At 34.9% G+C, this 23066-nt stretch overlaps 1 protein-coding gene across 2 annotated transcripts; it reads right to left on the bottom strand.

Annotated features, from left to right (window-relative positions):
• Positions 1–41: 41 nt before the first annotated feature.
• LOC138697837 (PMS1 protein homolog 1-like) lies at positions 42–22344 on the bottom strand. 2 transcript variants are annotated; one of them, XM_069823398.1, is made up of 14 exons: positions 22101–22344; positions 21887–22007; positions 20527–20691; positions 19170–19444; positions 17225–17350; positions 17001–17147; positions 15389–16516; positions 12451–12586; positions 11017–11314; positions 7726–7914; positions 2589–2716; positions 1937–2091; positions 497–689; positions 42–155 (listed from the first exon to the last, which is right to left on the bottom strand). In XM_069823398.1, exons 1-13 carry the CDS (start codon positions 22236–22238, stop codon positions 528–530), a joined length of 3168 nt encoding a protein of 1055 aa, XP_069679499.1. In that variant the 5' UTR covers positions 22239–22344; the 3' UTR covers positions 42–155; positions 497–527. The 2 variants fall into 2 exon arrangements, with proteins under 2 accessions (XP_069679499.1, XP_069679500.1); XM_069823399.1 differs by having other exon boundaries at positions 19170–19402.
• Positions 22345–23066: the final 722 nt, after the last annotated feature.

Below are 23066 nucleotides of genomic sequence, written 5' to 3'. Positions count from 1 at the left end.
ATATTAATTAGACCTACACACTTCAAAGAAGGAACACTCTGTATTACAAAATAGAGTTTTTATTATTATAAATATTTGTATACATAATAGAAAAAAAAACATTACCCTGAGTGTTTTCCTCGAGCACGCAGGCACCTCCAATTGTTAGCAATGACCTTAAAAAAATCAAAATAAATATTACAAATACGAAAGTATTCAATTTTATGAAAGAAATGTATGTTACTTTATGATTTGTAAGTATTTCAACAAAAATTATAATCCATTACATTGTACGACAACATATTCGTACACAGAAGCAGTAAGAAATGTTCAATGACATCAAATTTGTCCATGTAAGTACAAAGTCCATGGGCAAAATTTATTTTTAAAAATCACCATAAAAACTCGGTTCTATCTCTGAGTGCCAGTGTCACATACTAGCAAATGACTTGCTCTTCTTAACAAGATCTTCAATTCGTGACAAACACGTAACAGATGCAACGAAAGTTTCTCTTACCTGTAGTTGAGTCTGTAACTGCATTTTGAAGTTACAGCTCTGACAAATACTTTATGGCATGAAAGATCGGCTTTCCATGTAGACAAGATGCTTCTAAGTGACTCAGATTAAGGTGCCAGTAATGAATGAGGTCTTGTAGTGTTTCCTTCTCCATTTTACTTGGACACTGACGTACAATGCGAACTGTTTCACCCTACGACCAAACGCAGAACATATAATTATTTTCAACGAATTTATAATTATTTCATTTAGTATACAAAGTAAAAACCATGGCCACTTTTCAACTATCTATTTATTAATTCACAATGCTAATTTTCAATAACAGAATAAATATATGTTGTTGTTGTTTCAATGCCTTGCATCTAGCAATGAAGCCATTAGCATTCGTGCTCTCCAATACTTCTGGGCTACAGTGTCTTCTGCAGATAGTGCATTGCAGGTCTTCAAAAAAATAAATATATAAACATATAAAATAAATATAAATATAAAATATGTTGTTGTTTTCTAATGCCAGGCATTTGACAATAAAGTCATTTGACCCCTTGCACTCCAATATTTTTCAAAGATATTGTCATGATCAGCCACTGAAGCACAGATTTTGAGATGTTCCAAATCCATTTCTTGATTTGAATTGCATAATGGGCAGTTAGGGGATTGATATATTCCAATTCTATGCAGGTGCTTGGCCAAACAGTCATGGCCTGTTGTCAATCTATATGCAGCTACAGACGATTTGAGTGGTAAATCGGGAATTAACTATGGATTATGATGCAGAAAGTTCCATTTTTTCCCTTGAGATTGTGTTATCAAATTTAGTTTGTTGAAGTCTAAGTATGTAGATTTAATAAATCTTTTCACAGATTAATACGTAGATTTAGTAACAGGTCTGTAACTAGCAGTGCCACCCTTCTTTGCTAAAGCATCCACATTGTCGTTTCCCAGGATTCCACAATGGGATGGTATCCATTGGAATTAATTTTAAAGGTTTTAGTATTTAGTATAAAACTCTTACCAAAAGGTAGACAGATCAGCAGTGGCATTCTCGCAGGTATATTAAAGAAATTAATTACAAATTTCCAGATCATAAAAGAAATGGATAATCAAGACAAATTAGAATAATAAGAATTGAAGTATGGAAAAATCAACAACATTTCAAAATCTACAGTGCCTATAACCCACCTAATAATCCCCTTGATCTAACTTTGTTTGACATACAACCTAAAACTATCATAATTGGTGACTTTAATGCCCACTGCCAACTTTGGGACTACAATAATGTAAATGAAATTGGAAAAATGATCATGGACCTCCTAAATACTACAACTGCAGAACTTGTCTATAGAAAAGAAGATCCTCCTACTTTCATACATTATTCTGGTTCTGCCACAAATCCAAACGAATAACTATTTACATGATTACTGACAAAACTGCAATACAAACCTTGATGTAATTGACGACTGACAGAGACCTGCACTTCATTAAAGAGCTGGAACCATGTGTCTTTATCAACTCCAATGTATTCTTCAAGTCATTTATTCCATAGAAATTGATGGTACTTGCAACATCTGTCAGCACACACAATGTTTTACCTAACCCTGTAAAATGATGCATATTTTAACGAGAAATGGAAGACCATGAACACAAGGAACAAATGTTACGTATGTAAAAACAAGTTAATAGTAGAACATACTTAAATACATACAGAGTAGGCCTAATTCAGGGCTAATGTTCATAGCTTGAAAAAGTGATCTCTCAGTAAGAATAACTCCTATAAAAATAATTCCATTTTTCAACAGCTGCAGAGTTATCGAAGTCTTTCATTCTGAAATCTGAACTCCTGTGAACTGGCTTCAACTCTCGAGTGGCAAACGAGTAGCAGGTCAATCCTTACTATACTTCGTGGCAAACCTCCTACATATGACATATGACCTTCAATGGCTTCATGGCTCTCACAAATCAGAAGAGAGCAGTGTTGCCTAGTCAAGGAGTATCACTATCAAAGGGGACAATTGGAGCTCAGAGATATTTTATTCTCAAATCTATTAGCTTTCTAGGTATAAAGAAAATGAATTTCTAAGTATGCCATGCTTACCTTCTACCAATTCAATTCTAAATCCATTTTTTGAGATGGCATCGCTTGTGATAATTACAGCACTTGTAATTACATCATATGTTTTACTTTGGGAAAGTAAAACCTTCCAGAGTTCGGCACCCAGAGTACTGTAAGAGCAATGTTGTAATATAAATAACACATTCTTTTTCACTGTACGACACTTCATAAATAAAGTTCTACCCACCAAACTGTATACATGAAATTATACCTAATAATTCAGAGAAAAATTAGCACTTATTACACCCATTTATATTTTTTGAAAATTAAGGACATTATAAAGGGCTAGTTCACTAAACTGTTGAGTGGATGGCAGTAGCAATTCAGATGCAGCTAGAGCACATTGATCATTTCGTTCAAATGTAATTTATATTCTATTCCAAAGATATATTTTACCGATTACATGATTATTCGGGCGGCTGGGTAGCTCAGTTGGTAGAGCAGCTGGCTATGGACTGAAAGGTCCGGGGTTCGATCCCCGGTAGTGACAGGATTTTTCTCGTTGCCAAACTTTCAGAACGGTCCCAAGATTCACTCAGCCTTCTATAAAATTGAGTACCGGGTCTTTCCCAGGGGTAAAAGGCGGTCAGACCGTGGTGCCAACCACACCGCCTCATTCTAGTGCCGAGGTCATGGAAAGCATGAGGCTCTACCTCCATGCCCCCCCAAGTGCCTTCATGGCATGTTACGGGGATACCTTTACCTTTTTACATGATTATTCACTACTTTGGTCTCTGATCAGCTCTAGAAGTCTTGGTTCTACTTTTATTTCTGCCATGTGAAAAAATGGTTGTTATTGTTGTTGTTATTATTGTTATTGGTTCAGTGTCTAGGCACATGACAATGAAGTCATTCATTAGCTTGCACTTGAGTATAATTCTTGTAAGATATCATCTTCCTTCCTGTAGCACTGCTGTGCATCTTTTGATGTGTTCCATACTTATCTCTTCATCTGCATCACACAATACGTACGCGGATGTATGGGAAATTCCTATCCTGTGCAGTTGACTTGCCAAACAAGCATGCATGACCTGTTATCAACCTGAACATCGCAACAGAAAATTTACATGGTCCTTGGGGGATTATCTCAGGGTTAGTCAATAAAATTTCCAAGGTTTTATCATTTTCTCCATTCGAAATTTGTTGTTTTTGGACAGATATGAATTCACTTTCACAGTTATTAGACTCTTCAAAAATAGTTATCTGTTTCAGAGTTTTAAAATGGTCCATGAGGATCAAATTGTGTTTGTATGAAAGGTATTTAATAGGTTGTATTTCATTAATAATCTTTTCTGTAAGGAATACTCAAGTCTTTTTTTGATTTAGTGTACTAACTTCATAAAATTTTGTTGTTTTTCATCTATCCACAGTTTGGATATTATAGCAACTATTTTCTGTATATGTAAAATAATTATCATACTAGATTAGTGCTTGTTCTTACAATTCCTCAATTATATTATGATTATTCTTAAGAATTTGCACAGCAAAGATTGGAGTGTATAATGACAATACTAATAAGATTAATTTAAATGATACTAATTTTGATAGAGTTTCCTGTTTTAAGTATCTGGGGTTCATGGTGAAAGACAATAATGATGTTATGACTGATATAAAAGAGAAGATTGCAGCTGGGAATCGAGGTCTTTGGGCATTGAATAAAACTATGAAGTCCAGGTGTATCTCAAGAAAAGCTAACATAAGAATATATAAAACTATTATTAAACCAATAGTAGTATATGGAAGTGAAACCTGGACTCTATCTGAAAGGGCAATAAAAATCTTAAATGCCTGGGAAAGGAAAGTATTACGGAAAATCTTTGGGCCTACTTATGAGCAAGGGTTTTGGCGAATCAAAACAAATGGTCAGTTATATGAATTATATAAAGATATTAACATTGTTGTTGACATAAAACTCAGAAAGTTAGAGTGGCTAGGACACGTAGCCAGGATCAATCACACACAGAACAATCGCACACCCAAAGCTCTACTAGATGCATTACCAGTAGGAAGAAGGAAAGTCGGACGACCTAAATTGAGATGGCTGGATGACATTCAGGCTGACCTAATAAAAGTTGGAATTAGAATATGGAGAACACGAGCATTAGACAGGAGTGATTGGTCGGATGTTCTGAGGGAGGCTAAGGCTAAACTATAAGGGATGTAATGCCGATGATGATGATGATGATGATGATGATGATGATGATGATGATGATGATGATGATGATGATGATGAAGAAGAAGAAGAAGATTGGAGTGTTTTCACAGTTACGGTAAATAATCTGAGGGCCTGATATTGAAACAAATTCAGTTTATAAAGGCAGTTTTTGGATGATGTTATCAATACTTCACAATATTGGATAATTGGTTTGACATACATATTGTAGGTACGTTGTGTTGAGAGTTTCTCTTGTGCATCTCCACTTTTTTCCTGCCAGTCTTTTTAAAAGTGAAAGTCTTTTTCTCTTCTCTGTAACAGTATCTATTTCGTTCTTCCATTATAGTTTATCATCAAAATTAACTCCAAATATTTTGCTGCATTAGTCCTAGACAGGTTTTCATTGCCATATTGTGAAGTTATGTTCATCTCTTTCCTGCCAAGTGAGAAACCAGACATATTCAAACATTTTTAACAAGAGCCAGAACAGATCACATTGTCACATAATTGTACCTACACCGGTTTAACATTTCTGATAATCCTACTTGTCTGTGGTGTAATAATGATGATGAAGATCTGGAACACATTCTTCTATACTGTCCATCCATAAACCACAAAAGAAGTAAATTAAAATCATCAGTACCAGTTGCAGAAGACATAGCCCTGCAGTATATATTGACTACACCCCACCTCTGGCTACTAGCAACAGGCATCTATAATGAACACCAATCAAAATTCCCCTCTTTTCTCGTGAAAAACAACAACTGAATAGACTACAGTGGACTTTATGTTGTCAGCAAACAGGTCAGAACATTAAGAAGATTGATTGACTGCCAAGTGAGAAAATTTCGTACGTCGTCTTATCAGTGTTTATGTTCATTAAATTTTCTACACATCAAGTTTTTAGTTGTGTGAATGACACAAGTCAAGTATCCAACATTGGTTAAAAAAAAAAAGATTTTAGTTCTGTTAGTGAATTTTCAGCAGTAATTTGTAACTGGGCATTTAGTTTTCTTGGTCTATAGGTTCACATAACTAGATCATCAGCAAAGAATGCAGTTGTCATTCTAGCATTTGCCAGGATTTTGGGGAGATCACTGATGTAAACAATGAATAAAGTTGTACCAAGAATTGATCTGTGGTAAATCTCTGTGTAACTGTCTGTATTGAGAAATAACCACTTTATTATTTGCCATTCCATGAGTCACACTTTGACAATAACTACGAATTTACCCAGTGTGACAAAAGAACTGTCAATCAACTGTTTAGAAATCCCATCTCAAACTGCACACAATGGTAGATCTCCACAGCAGGTATTGTCGGACCATCGAATCTGTGCCCCTTCAGCGATGTTGTAGTTCTTGGAAAAGTTAACGCCTGTACTCACTCCATTCCACCCGCTTTCCTCCCACCACATTAAACAGCAGGCCACGAACCTTGCTGAATAGGGATGTTGCCAAACTTCCGTCAAACGGTGTCATAAATAACTGGTCCTCCATGCTACAATATTATTTCTTTCAATCAAAATAGATCTTGTATTTCTACATTTTTTAAACCTAAATCCCATGTCTCGAATCACTTTCCATAGTTTTTCTCTCCAACCTTGGAAATTATTGCTTCTCTCGCAAGCTTCAGTAATTTCTTCAATGTTGAAACTTTTTTCTGAACGGTATAAAATTCTTGTACTTTTCTTCTTAAAATACATCGGTTCATATCATACAATAATTAAAAGTTCCCTTGATCTGTTCTTCTCTGGTGATTCTAGCTTTTCATCTTCTGCACAGACTCCCTCTCTCCTGATTTTCTTTATTAGGAGTTCTGACCTGTCTATATAAATTACATAAAATGTTGTATTATTAGTATTAGTTAAGTAAGTAATTTTAGTATGTAATCAATTGAAATAAAATAAGCCTCACCTGTGATATCAGTTGCTCTTTTCGTTCCTGATTTATAGGAAACAGATATTGACCTGTTTGTTTCTCTTCATCGCAAAATGCCATTACGTACTTGCTTAATAATATTTATTTCGCCACTCCGTGCTACAGTATTCATGTTGTGTTGACAACACTGGACTGCAAGTGCAAATATTGTAAACTGTCCCGCAAGAAGGCCAAAATTGTGAGTAGTGGGGGATAGAAAGGAAGAGAGATAGAAAGGAGAGAGATAGGAATGCAGGGAGAGAAATGAATTACCGAGGCTGAGAAGGAATTAGGGTTCAGTTCACATATCTTACGGGGGCACAGATCTGATGGTCCGACTATTCACAAATAATCAGCTACCAATACAATACTAACAATAAAAGATAAAGACAGCCCCATCATATACCATGAAGACTCTTGGGAGCATGGAGATAGAGCCCCATGCTTTCTTGATCTCGGAATGAAGTGGTGTAGTCGACACCACTCTCCAATCGTCTTTTACCCAGTACTCAATTTAATAGGAGGCTGAATGAACTCTGCGACCGTTCTGGAAGTTTGGTAATGAGAAAATCCCGTCACCACCTAGGATCTAACTCCGTACCTTCAAGTCCATAGCTTGCTGCTCTACCAACTGAACTACCCAGCCACCCAATACTAACAGTAATGGTGTGAATACTTTACTTTGGAATGTTGCATTAACAAACTGGAGCGCACTTGAAGAGAGCAGTTAAGTTGCTGCCATCCTTTAATTCCTACCCTGTCACATCATACGAAGTAAGATCGTGCAATATGCTGCACTAGCTGAGTGAGCAGTATCTGCTCAAGGTTGATAGCTACTCAGTTTTTCGACAATTCTTATTCAAGCTTCAATTATGCAAGCTTACAGATAGTATGGACACTATTTTCTATGTTCGTCTATCTGCTGTGAAGATCTATACATGAAATTTTATGAGAAGATTCGACATAAGATCATTAACATGACCTTTGTGCGCTGGATCTACTAAACTCCACCCTGACACAGATGAAGAGAATTTAGGTACTGTACCTCTCATCAAACTGAATGCTGGACTCCAATTTCTTCAATGGAATACTATGATCCATCATCAACCTATGATAATGCACTACTTCCTGCAAGGCCCAATGTCTTACGATCCCCAGTTCCTTGTCTTTATGGTACAGCCACGTACCACTTGGCTTTAGCTGTCCAATCAAAACTGGTCTGGGATTTTTGTCTCTGTAAAGGAAGTGATACAAAGTTATACACATATCACGTACTGTATTACAAACTATATTTAAATAGTGATTTCCATTTTACAACCATCCGCATAAAATATCCGAATTTGAAAAAAAATCCTTTCTACTGTAGTACTAAGTCAATCAATCAAACAATGAATCAATGTGGAAGAAAGGAGAGAAGTTAAGCTAACTGGTAAATAAGTATGCATTCATGCAAGTGTTCTTGGGATTTATCTTAATATATGCCAGCTCCTAGTATAAATGCCACCTGTCTCACTCCGATCACACCATCCGATTTACGAGATTTAAATACATTTTGAGCAGGGAAAAGCGAAAAGTAGTCGTCATACAGTGCTCTCATTTCACGAGGAACCTTCGCATCATTCTGCCGCTGGCCAACATCCTGCTCTCCCGACCACAACATGGGAAGCCAGTTCTACAAAACATTCTAGCAGTTAGTTGCATTTGAGAATTGTACCGGAGAGTGTGTGTGTGACTGTTACTTGTGTATTAAGTAATCGATTGGGAAATGAAGTATACAGTTGAACAGCGAATTTATTTGATGGAATATTACGTGAAAAAAGATAACTATAAAAGATGCATTCGGACATTTGCTCGTAAAGATCCAGACTCTAGCATTCCTACAAAATCTTGCATTTCGAACTTGATGAAAAAGTGGCATACAACAGGTTGTTTGTGAAATACAGAGGAAGCAGAAAAGATACGTTTTAACTGAAGATAAACTTGCGGATAATCGGGCACAGTTAGAAGTCTATTACTGAAGCAGAATTACAGAAAGTGACAAATAATTTGTTTAAACGATGTGAGGCATGTTTTATTGTGGAAGGAGATCATTTTCAACAGTATATGAAATAAATGGTAATAAACCTGTATACATGTATTTTAATAATAATTTAAATTCGTGGACTTATTTTATTCTGTAGTTGCTAAATATCTTGATTTGCCGGTAATAATAGAACACACTCCCTGTTCCTCACTCCCTGTCAGTGCAAGAACAACATGCAGAAAAGTATATGCCAGAGTTCTGCTGTAATCTAGTTTCCTCGTGAAATGAGAGCACTGTATTAACAAACGTTAAAGGGAATAGCCAGTCACGTACTGTAACAGTCGCATAATCATCTCTGTGCCACTACTCGAAGTGAACTGAATCATGCAACATTCACTGTAAAGATGCCATCACTATGCCGAGTACTGCATGCTCTATATGAAAACGGAAATTACTTTATAAATAGCCCTCATTTTATTACGTAAATAAACACTTTAACAACTTAAGAGTTAAGACATATAGGCCTAATATGAGTATAGTGTAATAATTTTTCAATACACAATATAGTTCAGTTATCTCTCATGATATATTACGAATCATAACCAACAACTCAATATGCTTTAATAGTCAAGCTTGTGCAGGTAATAACCTCGGGAATATGGCTATTCTTGTGTCACACAGGACCTGTTGGCAGCAGGATATCAAGAAAATAATAGCACTGTACTTCGTACAATGGGCATTACCGAAATGCAATGGAAATGGAAATGAATGCGAAAAATATATATATAAATGGAATTAATAGAAAAGAACTGAATAAAATGGACTAAAGCATAAGATAACAAAACAGAAATGAAGTAGAACAGAATATACAGTTACTTTCAAAATGCTCTCAGCAAAAATAAGCATATATTAAAGAGTTGTCGCCATGGTTAATTTTTTTTTAAGTATTTCTCAAGTGATATTTCTACATATTCCTGCAATGATACTCAAGGAGAATACATCTTTGAAAAATGTTATAAATTTATAGTACGAGATTTCCAGGTTATTGCACTTCGTCACAGACATACAATACCCTATCCTCTGACTGAGGTTCTGGCTGATATGTGCATCTATTATCAGTAGGGACCGGATTTTTATGTAATTACATATTATTATTCCTTTCAACCTAACCATATATAAATAACAAATTTTTGCAAATCTTGTAATTACCAGTAATATATTAAAATTTGATACTACATATTTTTACATATTTACCCCACATTACATATTATGGCTTGGTATTACGTAAATCTACATTTTTAGGGGTTTTATTCATTTTTACTTCTTTAAGAGGAAAAAAGAAAACTGCTGCTGGGGAAGTTTACAATTTTAAATAAGCCTTTTTACCTACTTGAGAAAGGATATATTTCCGGACAAAACATAACATCTAAGTTCCAGGAAGTAAAAGAGGCACTCACCCCTTACCGCCCACTGTAAATATGAATGAACAAAAGGCAACCTTTCCCATACAACTACTCTGTATTGTAAAAATCAAGGAGGGAATAATCTCATAAGCGGACGACATAGTAGTAGGGTCAAAAGATCTTACAAAGTTAAAAGAAACAATAAACATCATGGTAAAATGGTGCAATAAAAACAAATTTGATACAAATGTGAACAAGACAGAAATAATGATACTCAGAAACGGCAGAAGAGCACCAGAAACAGTAGAAATCGTCATGAAGAACAGAAAATTAAAAATTGTACCAGACTACAAATATCTAGACTTACAAACCTGCACAGATATTGATATTAAATATTTTCATGATTTTACATATTTTGGTACATATTCAGCTTATTTTTCTTACATAAATATGTACATACTTCACACCTTGATATTACATAAAAATCCGGTCCCTAATTATCAGGCAGTACATCTCATTTGATGATGTGTGTCAGAGGAAAAACAACACGAGCTAGTAGCTAGTGAGCGATGTATGCAATGGAGGGGGAAAGAAACTAGCCATTCTACCCCATTATCTCCTGGCCTAGTTGCTTCATAAGTGGTGCCTTCTTGGTATCACTTGTGAGGTTCAGACCTGTCTTCGGACAGTTGACTAAACAACAACATACAATACCCAATATTTTGGAATTATATGGGAAGAGAAGGCAAGGAAAGAGGTATCTTATTTTTTTTTTTTTTTTGGATTTGTTATTAAGAGTGAGGCTCCACGACTTGACCAAATGTCAGAAAGTTATGCTGTTGTGCTTCTATACTTCATAAATAAATTATAAAATAACACCATCATAGTTACTTTGTAGTTCAGTACTTACATTGTCTTTTGAACTGGAACACTATTTTCTTGCAATATTTCCAGCGACACATTCATTATCTCTTTTCTTCTTTCTGCTCTTTTCATACTCCTCTGTACTTTACTCACAGGCTTATAAAATTTCTTAACACTGACTAACTTATGTTCAATTTCCTCCAATTTCGAGCTTTTGCGTTTCTCATCCATTTCTTTTGCTAGTTCCTCGTATTTTGCACGTTCTTCAGAAGTAAGATTCTGCCACCGATTGACTAGTACTTCAGCAACTTTTGTGAATGCAATACCAGGAAACTCCTGTAAAACTAAAATCAAAACACGTAAAAAGAAACTTTTTATCTTAAGCACAGGAATGTACTTATGAAAGGAGCTGAGATAGTTTGGTCAGTAAAGGACTTAGTTTCAAGATGAAGTGCTCATGTTTTGTTCAAGAAGAAGTATAGAAATCTTTATTTACTGTATCTGGGGCCCAGTTTGTGAGAAGAGTTCAGGAATTCTCTGCTGGAGCTGGAGTATCATGTTGACCATATCGAATATTACATACATTGAACAACAGTTAGTAAAAATGGTGAAGGTCTTAATGTCCTCTCTGTTAGTCACAAAAGTACTGCATGTGATGCAGTGATAACTAGAGCTGTCCTCTTTCATAGTCTCATTACTAAAAGATTACTAATTGTCACTTTTCCATATTACGTAACAGTAACAGTTCCAAAAGACCCATATTCTTAAATTGCTGTTTGCACATAATATCTGTCATATTTATTTTGATTTGTAAGTTTGAATAATTCAATTATCATCAGCTCCAAGAATTTATGTGTATAATTATTTGAGTAGTTTAATATCAAAGCCAGACATTGTCGTCTCCATAGTTTTGATTTAGAGGCAATTTTTTAATTCACAGTGTTCGTTGTAATATTTAACACAATTTATTTTATAAATGTAGTGTTAGAGTTTGTATATGGTTTCACTGCAACTGGAAAAGCATGAAAAATTATATAAAAACCCACAGCTATCTAAATTTCGATTGAGGTCAGATGTCCGTCTTTGATATTAAGCCACTCATTTTAATGAGAATGGCCATTGGTCAAGTTCTAACTGCATTAGATAAAAAAAAACTTAATGAAATATAAGCTGCGAATAATAAGATGTAGTAGCTGTTGGTAAAAGACAAAGATGGCATTTAATTTCACACTTAATGTTACTCATATAAATCAAATTCTTGGTCCCTTACACAAAATAAATATGTTTACAGTTTAAGAAAGTGCTCTATTTCTTTATTCTTACAAAATTAATTAATTGCAGTTGTATATCTTCTCTCTCTCTCTCTCTCTCTCTCTTTTTTTTTTTTTAATTTTTTTTTATTTTTTTTTAAGTACTACAGAATTTGCTTCCTCTTGGATGTTCAAAATATATCACAAATCAATACAAGAGAGTCACTTACTTTTAGGACGCTCCTGTCTTGAAAACTTAGTGAATGCACTTTGTTCCTTACAACCCATCTGACTGCTCGCACTAATACATGATGAGTCAAGAGATTTCGGAGTAGCATTTGCTTTTGGTAACAATACTGCTGAACCCTGCAAGCATCGAAATATCATTAATTCCATTTAATAGTATAGTGACCATAATGTTTTGAGCCAGTTCTAACGTTTTTTACAATGAAACTTTAAAAAGTTTCTTGAAGTACACTCATGAGGATGGTCAAAAATTCCAAAGTCTAAAAATAGTCATGCCGGGATTCCTCTTCTCCTTTCCTCATCTTCGTCAACATCACTCATCCCAGACACTACACTTACACATACACTCACCCTAGTACACGACATAACTCTCCACAGATACACATGTACAGTGTGGATCGTCGAAATGGTGTACAACTAGAAAATGGGTCACAGTCCTGCCATCTATAAGCAATATGAGAAACCCGAATCATGCACGAGCGCAAGGTTTAACATGAATGCAATCCAGTATAAACCCAACAAAATCGAAAGGACCGCACTCTATGGTACTGTCACATAAGTCTCATTAGGAAATTACGAAATAGGCCATTGCATGAGTATATGGAGAAAATTATTTTTTTTAAATTTCCGAGATGCACCCCTTCTATGTTGTTTCACTTGTTAAAATATGAGTGTATACCAAGTTTTAGGTAATTTGGTCATGTCTTGACCCCCGCCCAACATGTCTGATTAACAAGACATTCTTTTCTTATAGTAAAATAATGAGAAAATGTAATATTAAACGGTTCTCTTTTAATGCAGTTCATTATACAATACTATAAATCCAAATATATAGTAATTAACAACTTTTGTAATTAAATCTTGCCCTCAGCTATATAATATTTACATCAAATGACTATATTTACTGAATTTAAGATTTGTTAGAAGCTGCAGTTAACATCTTTAATGTCTCTCTTTTTATAGTTGGGAATTTGTTTGCGATGATATTCAACCACTTGCAATAAGTATTGTTTTTGAGTTTCGTCATTGGTAACACCAGTTGAGAAGTCTTGAATCACCTTCATGTCCCGTTCAGATCATTCACCACTTTGACATGCCGTACGTATGCCTCAGCTTCTTGATAATTGGGATCAAGATGCCATTGGCTAACGTATTTTCTAAGTCATTGGACCTCAATGCCGATGCTGTGAAACAAGAACCACGATTTAGAGCCAATAAGAGATGAGAGTTTCGTACTGTGGTTCAGGATTGGAAATGTTGGAATGTCCTTGTCAAATTCTTCTGGTCTCAGAAATCGAAATAATGTCCGAGCAATTTGCTGCCATTCCGAATCAGTAACTCTGTTTGCAAATAGGGAGGACACTGCACACTCTTTGGTTAAATACCACAAGCCTCTTTCCATGGCTTGTATGGTTGCATTAGCAACTTGATCGTGCTTGCAGTATTTGATGAAGTCATGCCACAGCTTCAGATCATTGCAAACTGCATTGGCACCATTGGATGAAGAGAGCCATTTTTCAACATAGAATAGGCCTAGTGCATTGAATTTGTATAGTGTTTCTAATTTATCGATCATGATCTTGTCATATTCTGCTTGAGCACTGAAAGCAAACATCTTTGCTGGATACAAAATGGACGGCATCCATCGAGCATTGTGAGCTGCTCCAGGTTTTAGCCAGTGTATTCCTCGTTCAGGTGTTTCTCCCAGAATTAACATCAGCTCAGCACACTCCCGATAATCAGCAGAAAGTATTCTCTTCAGTGATTGAATTGTATTTTTCATTATGAGTTTGTGACCTGTCCTTATTTGTATGGTCTTAAAATCTTCTTCGGTATTGATAGTTTTCCAAATAGAGTCCCTGAATTGAATGAAATTGTCATTGACCTGATGTTTCACCAAACAATGTCTTGTGAACTGAACACAAGATTCTCTCAAAAACGTGATGTCGACAAGCAAACATAAACAATTTTTGTCCAGTAATTTTTCGAGCTGTACACATACTCTGATTTTCCATCCCGAGTTTGAAGCTGTAGTGTCAAACACGAGGGATCTCACATTATCAGAGATTTCCCATTCATTTGTAAGACTAAGTCAGTCTTTTTATATTTTCTCTTTTACTGAGTTTTTACTTGGAATGTCCAGCTCTCATAGGCATCGTAGGAATACAAGACAATTCCCAAAATTCTTCAATCTTCAAAATAACATATTTAATAACATCATCTCTCTTATCTTTCTACATTGGTCCACAATTTAGAAAAACAAAGAAACGAAGCACATCCACATTGGAAGGCAGTTGAGATCCTTCTTTCGGTGTCAAATCTTGTAGTAAATTCCCTGTGAGCCACGTTTTTTAACCTTTTCCATCATCTTTTCTAAGTACTGGACGGATTGGTGAGGACAAATCATTCCTTCAGGTGATTGCTTTTCCATATCTTCACTCATTGTTAGTTACAACTTGTAAAGGAGAAAGGAAATCAGTTTTTACCTTATAGCAAAAGTTATTATTGAGGTGGGCGAGGGTCAAAATATGACCTAAACATTTGAAAATTTGTACACAAGTATGTTTCAATAATTGTAATAACATGGCGGGGGTCCACTTAGAAAATTTAAGAAAAAAATTTTTTGCAATGCCCTATTACGAAATCAATATTACCCAATTAATCACCATTGTTTCCAGATTATCTGCCACTGAATTTCCCCAGAAGTTCATATAGTAGCTGGCAAAAATGATAAAACAGCATTCCCTTAAGATTTTATATTGTTTGATACTGATATTATAGACAGTCAATACATTTCTATCTACTCTTGATTCCATCCAAAAATTGCATTCGATCGACTTTACAGCCTTGGGAAAAACTATGAATATAAGACGAAGGATTAAATCAACTTCAGTTCAAGCAAAATAAATATAGTAAATTTACCTGAATGATTTTACCATTCTCTGCCTTCAGCTGACCTTTACTCCACTTTTCCATCACCAAATCAGCAGCCTTACACACATCGTCACTCACCGCTGATGCTTTGTGTGATTGAATCGCATCACTAGTTGTATGTATCATCTGATTATTATAGTTTGTATTTTCGGAGTTCTTGTCTACTGGTGCCGCAACTTGATCAGCGTGAATTGAAGAACAAAATTCAGTGTCATCATCCAAATTTAATACAGGTAAGGTATCAAGTTCCATATTACTTTTAATTCCACTTTCATCATTATTTTCACAGCCTGCAATTGTTTCTCCAGCTCCATTTGTTATTGCTGCCACACTGTCTAATGATGTTTCTGTATTGTGAATATTTACACTATTTCCATCGAATTTGTTAACTATTTCTTTACAACCATTGTGCAATGAAATTCCATTTCCTTCAAATGTAGAGGACTGCTTACTGCAAGGTAAAACTACACTGGGCTCACAATGATCATTATTTGTGCTCTGATTATTCAAATCTGATGGATAATTACTGGGTTCACATGGTTTATTACTTGTTTGATTATTTAAATTTGATGGATGAACATTTGAGTCGATAGAAATACCATTCTCTCTGTGAGAGTATTCATTACCTGCAACTCTGTTACTGTCAGTTTTAGTATTTGTAATCACAGTCCAACCCTCATTTGCTACATGGGATGCATTTGTTGTTAATAATTCGTTATAACCTAAATTTTCTGGATTACTATTTTCGTCATTCAATATTTCCACATCATTCATTACTAGATTTTTTTCATTGTCTGTAACACTATTTACTGAACTTATTCCTTTTTCATTCTGAAATATCTCTTTACCAAGCTCTGTTACAACTACTTCAGTATTTTGAACTCTGTTTAAAGGAAAATCACTTTTGTTCCAATCATTACAACCTCCATTATCTAGTCTCATACGTTTAACTCCTTTTCCTGGATTTTCTTGACTACATATTTTCAAGTCTGGATTACGTTGGTGAGTTTCTCCATTTTCTTCAACTGCTGATGCTTGTGCTGGTGTTTGTTGTATATTATCTGTACTGTTATAATATGATGCCAGCATACTCTCTATTTTGGATAAAACTCCATCCTGTAATAGGAACAAAGAAATATTTATTGTAACCAAACCAACAAAGTGGAAACTGCGTAATAAGAGCAAAAATGCAGACTACATACATAAGTATTCTATGTTTCACAACAATATATATATATATATATATATATATATATATATACATATACATATATATACACATATATATATATATATCTCCCAGGTTCTAAGTCTTTAAATTAATACAACTAATTAAATTACATTTCAGTACTTTTAAAACTTGTATATATACAAATGCTTAAACATATTACACTCTCGAATACAAAATACTTATGCTAATTGGAAACCACCAAACACATCTAAGATGTGCATGATTAAGATGTATGAATGAATAGACAGAAAAATAAAAATGAAGCAACTGTGTAAATAAAACAGCATTCATACAGTGTTACCTAATTCATATTAATAAGCAAACAAACACGTCTTTCCACAATGAGAAGATCATCTGAATATTGCATACCTCTTCCTTCAACAACACTTTTGTTTTGTTTGGCTCAAGGTTGACATCCGTCTCTCCAGGAGATGTGACAATGGAGACAAGGCAGTATGGATACTTGTGAGCCCGCAGCTGGCCAGGAAAGCACTTACCAATGTACTTCAGCAACAGCTAACAACACAATACGACAGATGCATTAATTAAGAGCTTCAAGAACAAGTGTTGACTAAAAGATGCCACAAACTTACCTTTTCTAGCTTTTTATATCTCACTGGGCGGTGATTTATGTACATCATCATACAGTCAATGTACGATATACACAATGATGCCAGATTCTCTAGTTCCTTTTTTGGCACCATAATATCAAGAGTCAACTGGAAAGAAATGAACAAGGTGAGAACTTATACTGGTAGAAAGGCTGACTTATTATAAAACAATATCAGAACGCATTTTCTGAAACTGTTACTAGCAGAAATTACGAGATGATTTTGAAGACTTGTTACATCATAAATACAGTACTGGTAACTACTATTTCAAGAGAAAAAATCGAACAAAAATTTCTTCCAACAAATATCAAGTCTTTACATCATCATCATCATCATCATCATCATCATCATCATCATAATAACTTGATCAAATTTACTAACAATATACAATTTGACAAATTACAATGAAGGAAAAGTACAAAATTCATCCATCTATATTGCCTATAAAGTAACAATATAAAGTAATTATATGAACATAGTTTAAGGTAAACCAATACATGTAGTATTACTCCACAGCAATGGAGCATGTAAAAAAAATCATCATCATCATCATCATCATCATATAGCTTCCAAGGAGCTGAGCCACAGATGAAGAATCTGCCCTTGGGCAGAAAACTATGTATGTATGTATGTATGTATGTATGTATGTATGTATGAATGAATGAATGAATGAATGAACACTAGACAGAGACGTCATGACAACCTTTCCTGCACTAAACGTCTATATCCTTATTAATTGAAATTGAATTACTTACAGAAAGAAAGAGAATTCACCAATGACCCCCACTGCTAAATGTGAAACTGCGCTAAATACCACCATCTGTCACATAGGCTACATCATAATTTGCATTCTTTGCTTAGTTTTCCAATTTGTTGTAATAATTTAATTCAACATCAGAAAGATAAAATAAAGGACGTTAATATAAGGGTAATTAATTTTACATTGATATGGGTATTTAATCATGACAATGATTATAATCCCTATCTCCAACACATTCCCTGTGAGCAATGTTGTTGTTTTCTAATGCCAGGCGTTTGACAATAAAGTCATTTGACCTCTTGCACTCCAATATTTTTCAAAGATATTATCATGCCAGCCACTAAAGCACAGATTTTGAGGTGTTCCGAATCCATTTCTTGATTTGAATTGCACAATGGACAGTTAGGGGACTGATATATTCCAATTCTATGCAGGTGTTTAGCCAAACAATCATGGCCTGTTGCCAATCTAAATGCAGCTACAGACGATTTTCGTGGTAAATCAGGAATTAACTGTGGATTTTGATGCAGAGAGTTCCATTTTTTCCCTTGAGATTGTGTTATCAAATTGTGTTTGTTGAAGTCTAAGTATGTAGATTTAATAAATCTTTTCACAGAGTAATACGTAGATTTAGTAACAGGTCTGTAAGTAGCAGTGCTGCCCTTCTTTGCTAAAGCATCGGCATTCTCGTTTCCCAGGATTCCACAATGGGATCATATCCATTGGAATACAATTCTTTTATTGAGTGATATTAATTGAGAGAGCATTTTAGTTATTTTTGCTGTTTGAGATGAAGGTGTGTGTTTAGAGACTATTGATAGAATAGCTGCTTTGGAGTCTGACAATATAACTGCATTCCTAAATTTATTGATGTGGCATAGAAGATTCCTGAGACTTTCACTTATTGCAATGATTTCTCCAACAAAACTTGTTCCATACCCAAGAAATCTATAAAGCACGTAACACCTGCACCAGCACCTTGTTCTCTGGAGATCAAGGATCCGTCAGTGTATAAATGAAACCAGTTTTGTGGAGGGTACCTAATATTAATTGTCTCTAAAGACAATTGTTTTAGTATTTCAGTGTAAATAAGTAATAACCAAGAAAACCATGCTTGTTTACCATTTTTAAGGAAATAACAATTATCATAACTACTCCTGAACTTACCTCCATCTCTTGATGACCAAGAACTTCAAGTTTGCTGGAAACAGAGTGTCCCACAACTTGCATAAGAGACTGCTGCAATGTTGTGCAAGAAGACTTTTGCCACAGAAGATTCTTATTGTGACAAAAGGTGAGTCTGAGATCAGGATGGATAACTGCTAGAGACTTCACTACATTTTCAGCTCGTTTCAGTTCTTCAGCAGCACGACGTCCAGAACTGAGATACTGTTTTCGTACTGGAAGGTTCCGAAACAAGTGTTTAGCAGATACTAAGGTACCTGAAATTATAAATACATCATCATCTTTTCTGTAGTACATTACAGCCTCTTGCTGGTGTTTTGGGAGTCTACACAAACACCTACACCTTCAATTGACAATTTAGAGGCTCCTCGTTCTAAACCATTTTCGAGGAAGTAGCCTGTATTTAAACTATGTATGAAAAGAACAATTTGTATGAATAGTATTCAATGTCCTTTGATACTGCAAAAAATGGGCAAATATCTGATTATGAATACAAAGCTTTCTTCAATTACTGAAATTGAACTGGCATAGAGTGAAAAATGATTTGGTACAGTATTAAAGATTATATTTTGGACGTCTAATATGATGGTTGCAAGGAAGATTCCTTCTGATAGAATGGAAACAAAACTTTTTAATCTTTACAAAGGTACTCTACTTCTCTGTAAGTCTATAATACAATCGAGACAACTAGTTACACTATTATTACCTTCACTACAACTAAAGAAGTGAATTTCCGAGCACACAATGCATGTAGGTAATGATCTGGATTATTGGGAGAGAGAGAGATCTTTTCTGTAGGAATGAATGTGGCCCACTCAAACCAGTTCTAATGCCATATTTTCTTTTAGAGAAGAATTAGAAACGAAATAGCAATAGTAGACAGTATGGGTGGTACTTAATGCCTAAGGAGAATATTGCCAGCACTGTAGCAGTCAACCCGCTTTGGCTAAGACAGAAGACGACACATGACAATGTTCTAAACCATTGATTAAATACAGTGCATACATTTTATTTTTCCACGCTCGCGGAAGTAGAGTGGAAACAGCAGTGTGAAGAATTGTTGCCCACACGTGGCCCTCACTAAACATTCGGTTATGAGTCATGAATATGCGAAATAAACCATAGAATGGACAGTTTTTTACAAGTACTAAAAAAAAAAAAAACTTAGCCTACATTTTCAAAGACAATGTTAAATGACGAAAGATGAAAGATATGCACTGTCAATAAAAATCACATTAGAAAAAATTTCTCTTTTGTCTCCACTTCCTCAAATTGTTAAAAAAAAGTGTAAACGCATAGAATTCACACTAAATCTTTAATGAAGGTTAATTTTACTCACCTTTGCCAAAATGAGATGGTTTAGTTTTTACAACGTTTCCATTCATATTTAGGGTGTACGTCATAGCTACCTCATCTTCACTTGTTCGAGTTGTGATAGTAACATCTGCTACACTACAAAGTGCGTTTAATGCCTCCCCACGAAAACCATAACTCTGGAGCTTATCTAAAATTGAACAAAACATGTCAATAAAAATGTCGTATTTGCCTGTCTCTGAGATGCACTTCCTCCTCCCAAACATTTGTCTCTGTACCTGCCTAATTTCCAAGTAATGTTCGCTTTCCCTTCCTCACCACACCAAACCAAACCTGAACTTGGTTTAACTTAAGTTAGGTCAGTGAAGAAGGAAGAGCGACTTTTCCTTGCAAATTACCTTTGTCTCAAAAAGCACGATACATTTTATGGAATAACCCATCTTGTACAGACCTACTCAAAGTAGAAATTACGGTCCGGTAATTATTATCGATATACTTTATTTACAGTATGGTAGCAAAGACCCTAGATATTTTAACCAAGAGAGAGAAATAGGTATTTGTAACATTTGTTTGTCTTGCATTAATTTGATTCATTTTTTGGTTTACCGGTACTTCAATACTATGGATTTAGCCAATAAGTTACTGCATGCAGTGTACACGAGCTTGAAATAGAAAAGTGATGCAAGTAGGCCTAATTATTTATTGAATAAATGAAAAAACCGAAGACATTGATTGCTCTATACCATACCGTACTCACGTTCCAAAAAAATGCAAAGAGGTACTGGTATGTTAATTTTGGCTGACGCCGAGTTTTCTTAACATATAAAATATGGGGTATAATTTAGTCACAGCTTCTTGATCTGACTTGGGGAAAGCGTAAAAACTATTAAAATTGAGCGGTAAGCAATAATAAATAACTCTAATCTTACCAGAGTCCTCTGTCTCCAGCAACCTTCAATGTTTCTACGTATTCCTTCAGCCAAATCAAGGATTTCTGAATAAATTTTGTCGAGTACCTAAACGCGCCGTCAGTTAAAGTAAATAGATAGTTACCTTAATTTTATATACGCCTAACAACAATTCTGTTTTTCATCTATAGTATGTAACATTAGGCCTATCTCTCTGATAAAATATAACATGTTACCCCTATTTCAATTACATGTTCATATCATACACGTAATGGGCTAAACTTACAATGCAATCAACCATGGTTTATGGAAGTGACTCCACAAACTCAATGACCTCATAAGCCTACTAACAAATTGGCATTGGGCCTGTAGGGAGGCTATACAGCTATGCAATTATATTTATCTCTTGGAATAAATGCAATCTCATATTTACACATATTGTGTACTTACAACTAGTAAATATTTATCTGCACTTACCGAGGTCTGCAAAATCATTTATTTTTGACGTATAATGCGACAAACACATGTTTGAAGTATCTGCTCTATTGATACCACAACCGTCATCCTTAACCTCTATCAGATCCAAACCGTTATGTTCCTGAAAGACAAGTAAAAAATAAACTAGATTTGTGAATTTCAAGCACATACCATGATTCGTCGAATTACAACTCTAAAAATGATGTATCCTTACCAATTTTACGTCTATATTTGAAGCTCCAGCATCTAATGCATTTTCTACCAACTCTTTGACAGCACTTGTCACAGATGTTATTATTTGACTACTTGTTATAAGTTTCACTGTCGATACTGGAAGCTGTTTCAATGACATTTTCTTTTCATTTACATGCACCTTCAACCATTACTTTAATGTTTACACTACGCTTTGCAAAAATTACAACATGCGAAATTTACTATTCACGTTTTTCCGCGCGAAACACAAATGACTAACGAAATACCAACGTCAGAAATCAGGCTTGCCAACATTATTATACTTGGCACTGTGCATTGCCCTGCGGTATTAACTGATCTGAATTTTTTACGTCTGTATGAATGGCTGCAGAGTTAATAGTCACAATGAAGCCTCAATTCCAGAAGGAATTTTTTGGAGCAGTGCATTAATCAATTTAAAATATGTGTAATGGGAAATATTGTTAAAAACCCAATTTTTTTCATTAAAGATCAGCATAATTTTTTCCATAACAATGTTGTAAAAAGAAAATACTTACATTCTTCTCAAAATTCAATCCCAATTAAAGCTTCAAGAACAGCAATTAAAATCGGATGTATTATACTTTTTTGTGAATCATTAATTAAAAGTAAGTGGAAAGGGAAAAGACATACTTGAAATTCCATTACAGTGGAACAGACAGAAGTTTCAACAGATTGGATACCAAGATACAGCGGTAACTTAATGCGTTTTAATTCCACGAATTCTATTGTGCAAATTAAAAGACTAAAATAATAAATACAAAATGAAATAAACGTTGTAAAAATTTACCATGGCTGAAACGGTTTCCCTTAGGATCCTTCTCTTCGTGCTGATGAGTTTCTCGGAATGTGACTGAAGACCGTAGGAAAAACATTTCATACTGAAGAAGTGAATCATGCAGGATCTAACATTTCAAGTCACGGATGAAAGTGCGATATGCCTTTGTGA

The sequence above is a fragment of the Periplaneta americana genome, chromosome 4 (assembly GCF_040183065.1).
Source record: "Periplaneta americana isolate PAMFEO1 chromosome 4, P.americana_PAMFEO1_priV1, whole genome shotgun sequence".
Taxonomy (NCBI): domain Eukaryota; kingdom Metazoa; phylum Arthropoda; class Insecta; order Blattodea; family Blattidae; genus Periplaneta; species Periplaneta americana.
The sequence above is the reverse complement of the archived record's forward strand: the minus strand, read 5'-3'. Positions and strand labels throughout refer to the sequence as shown.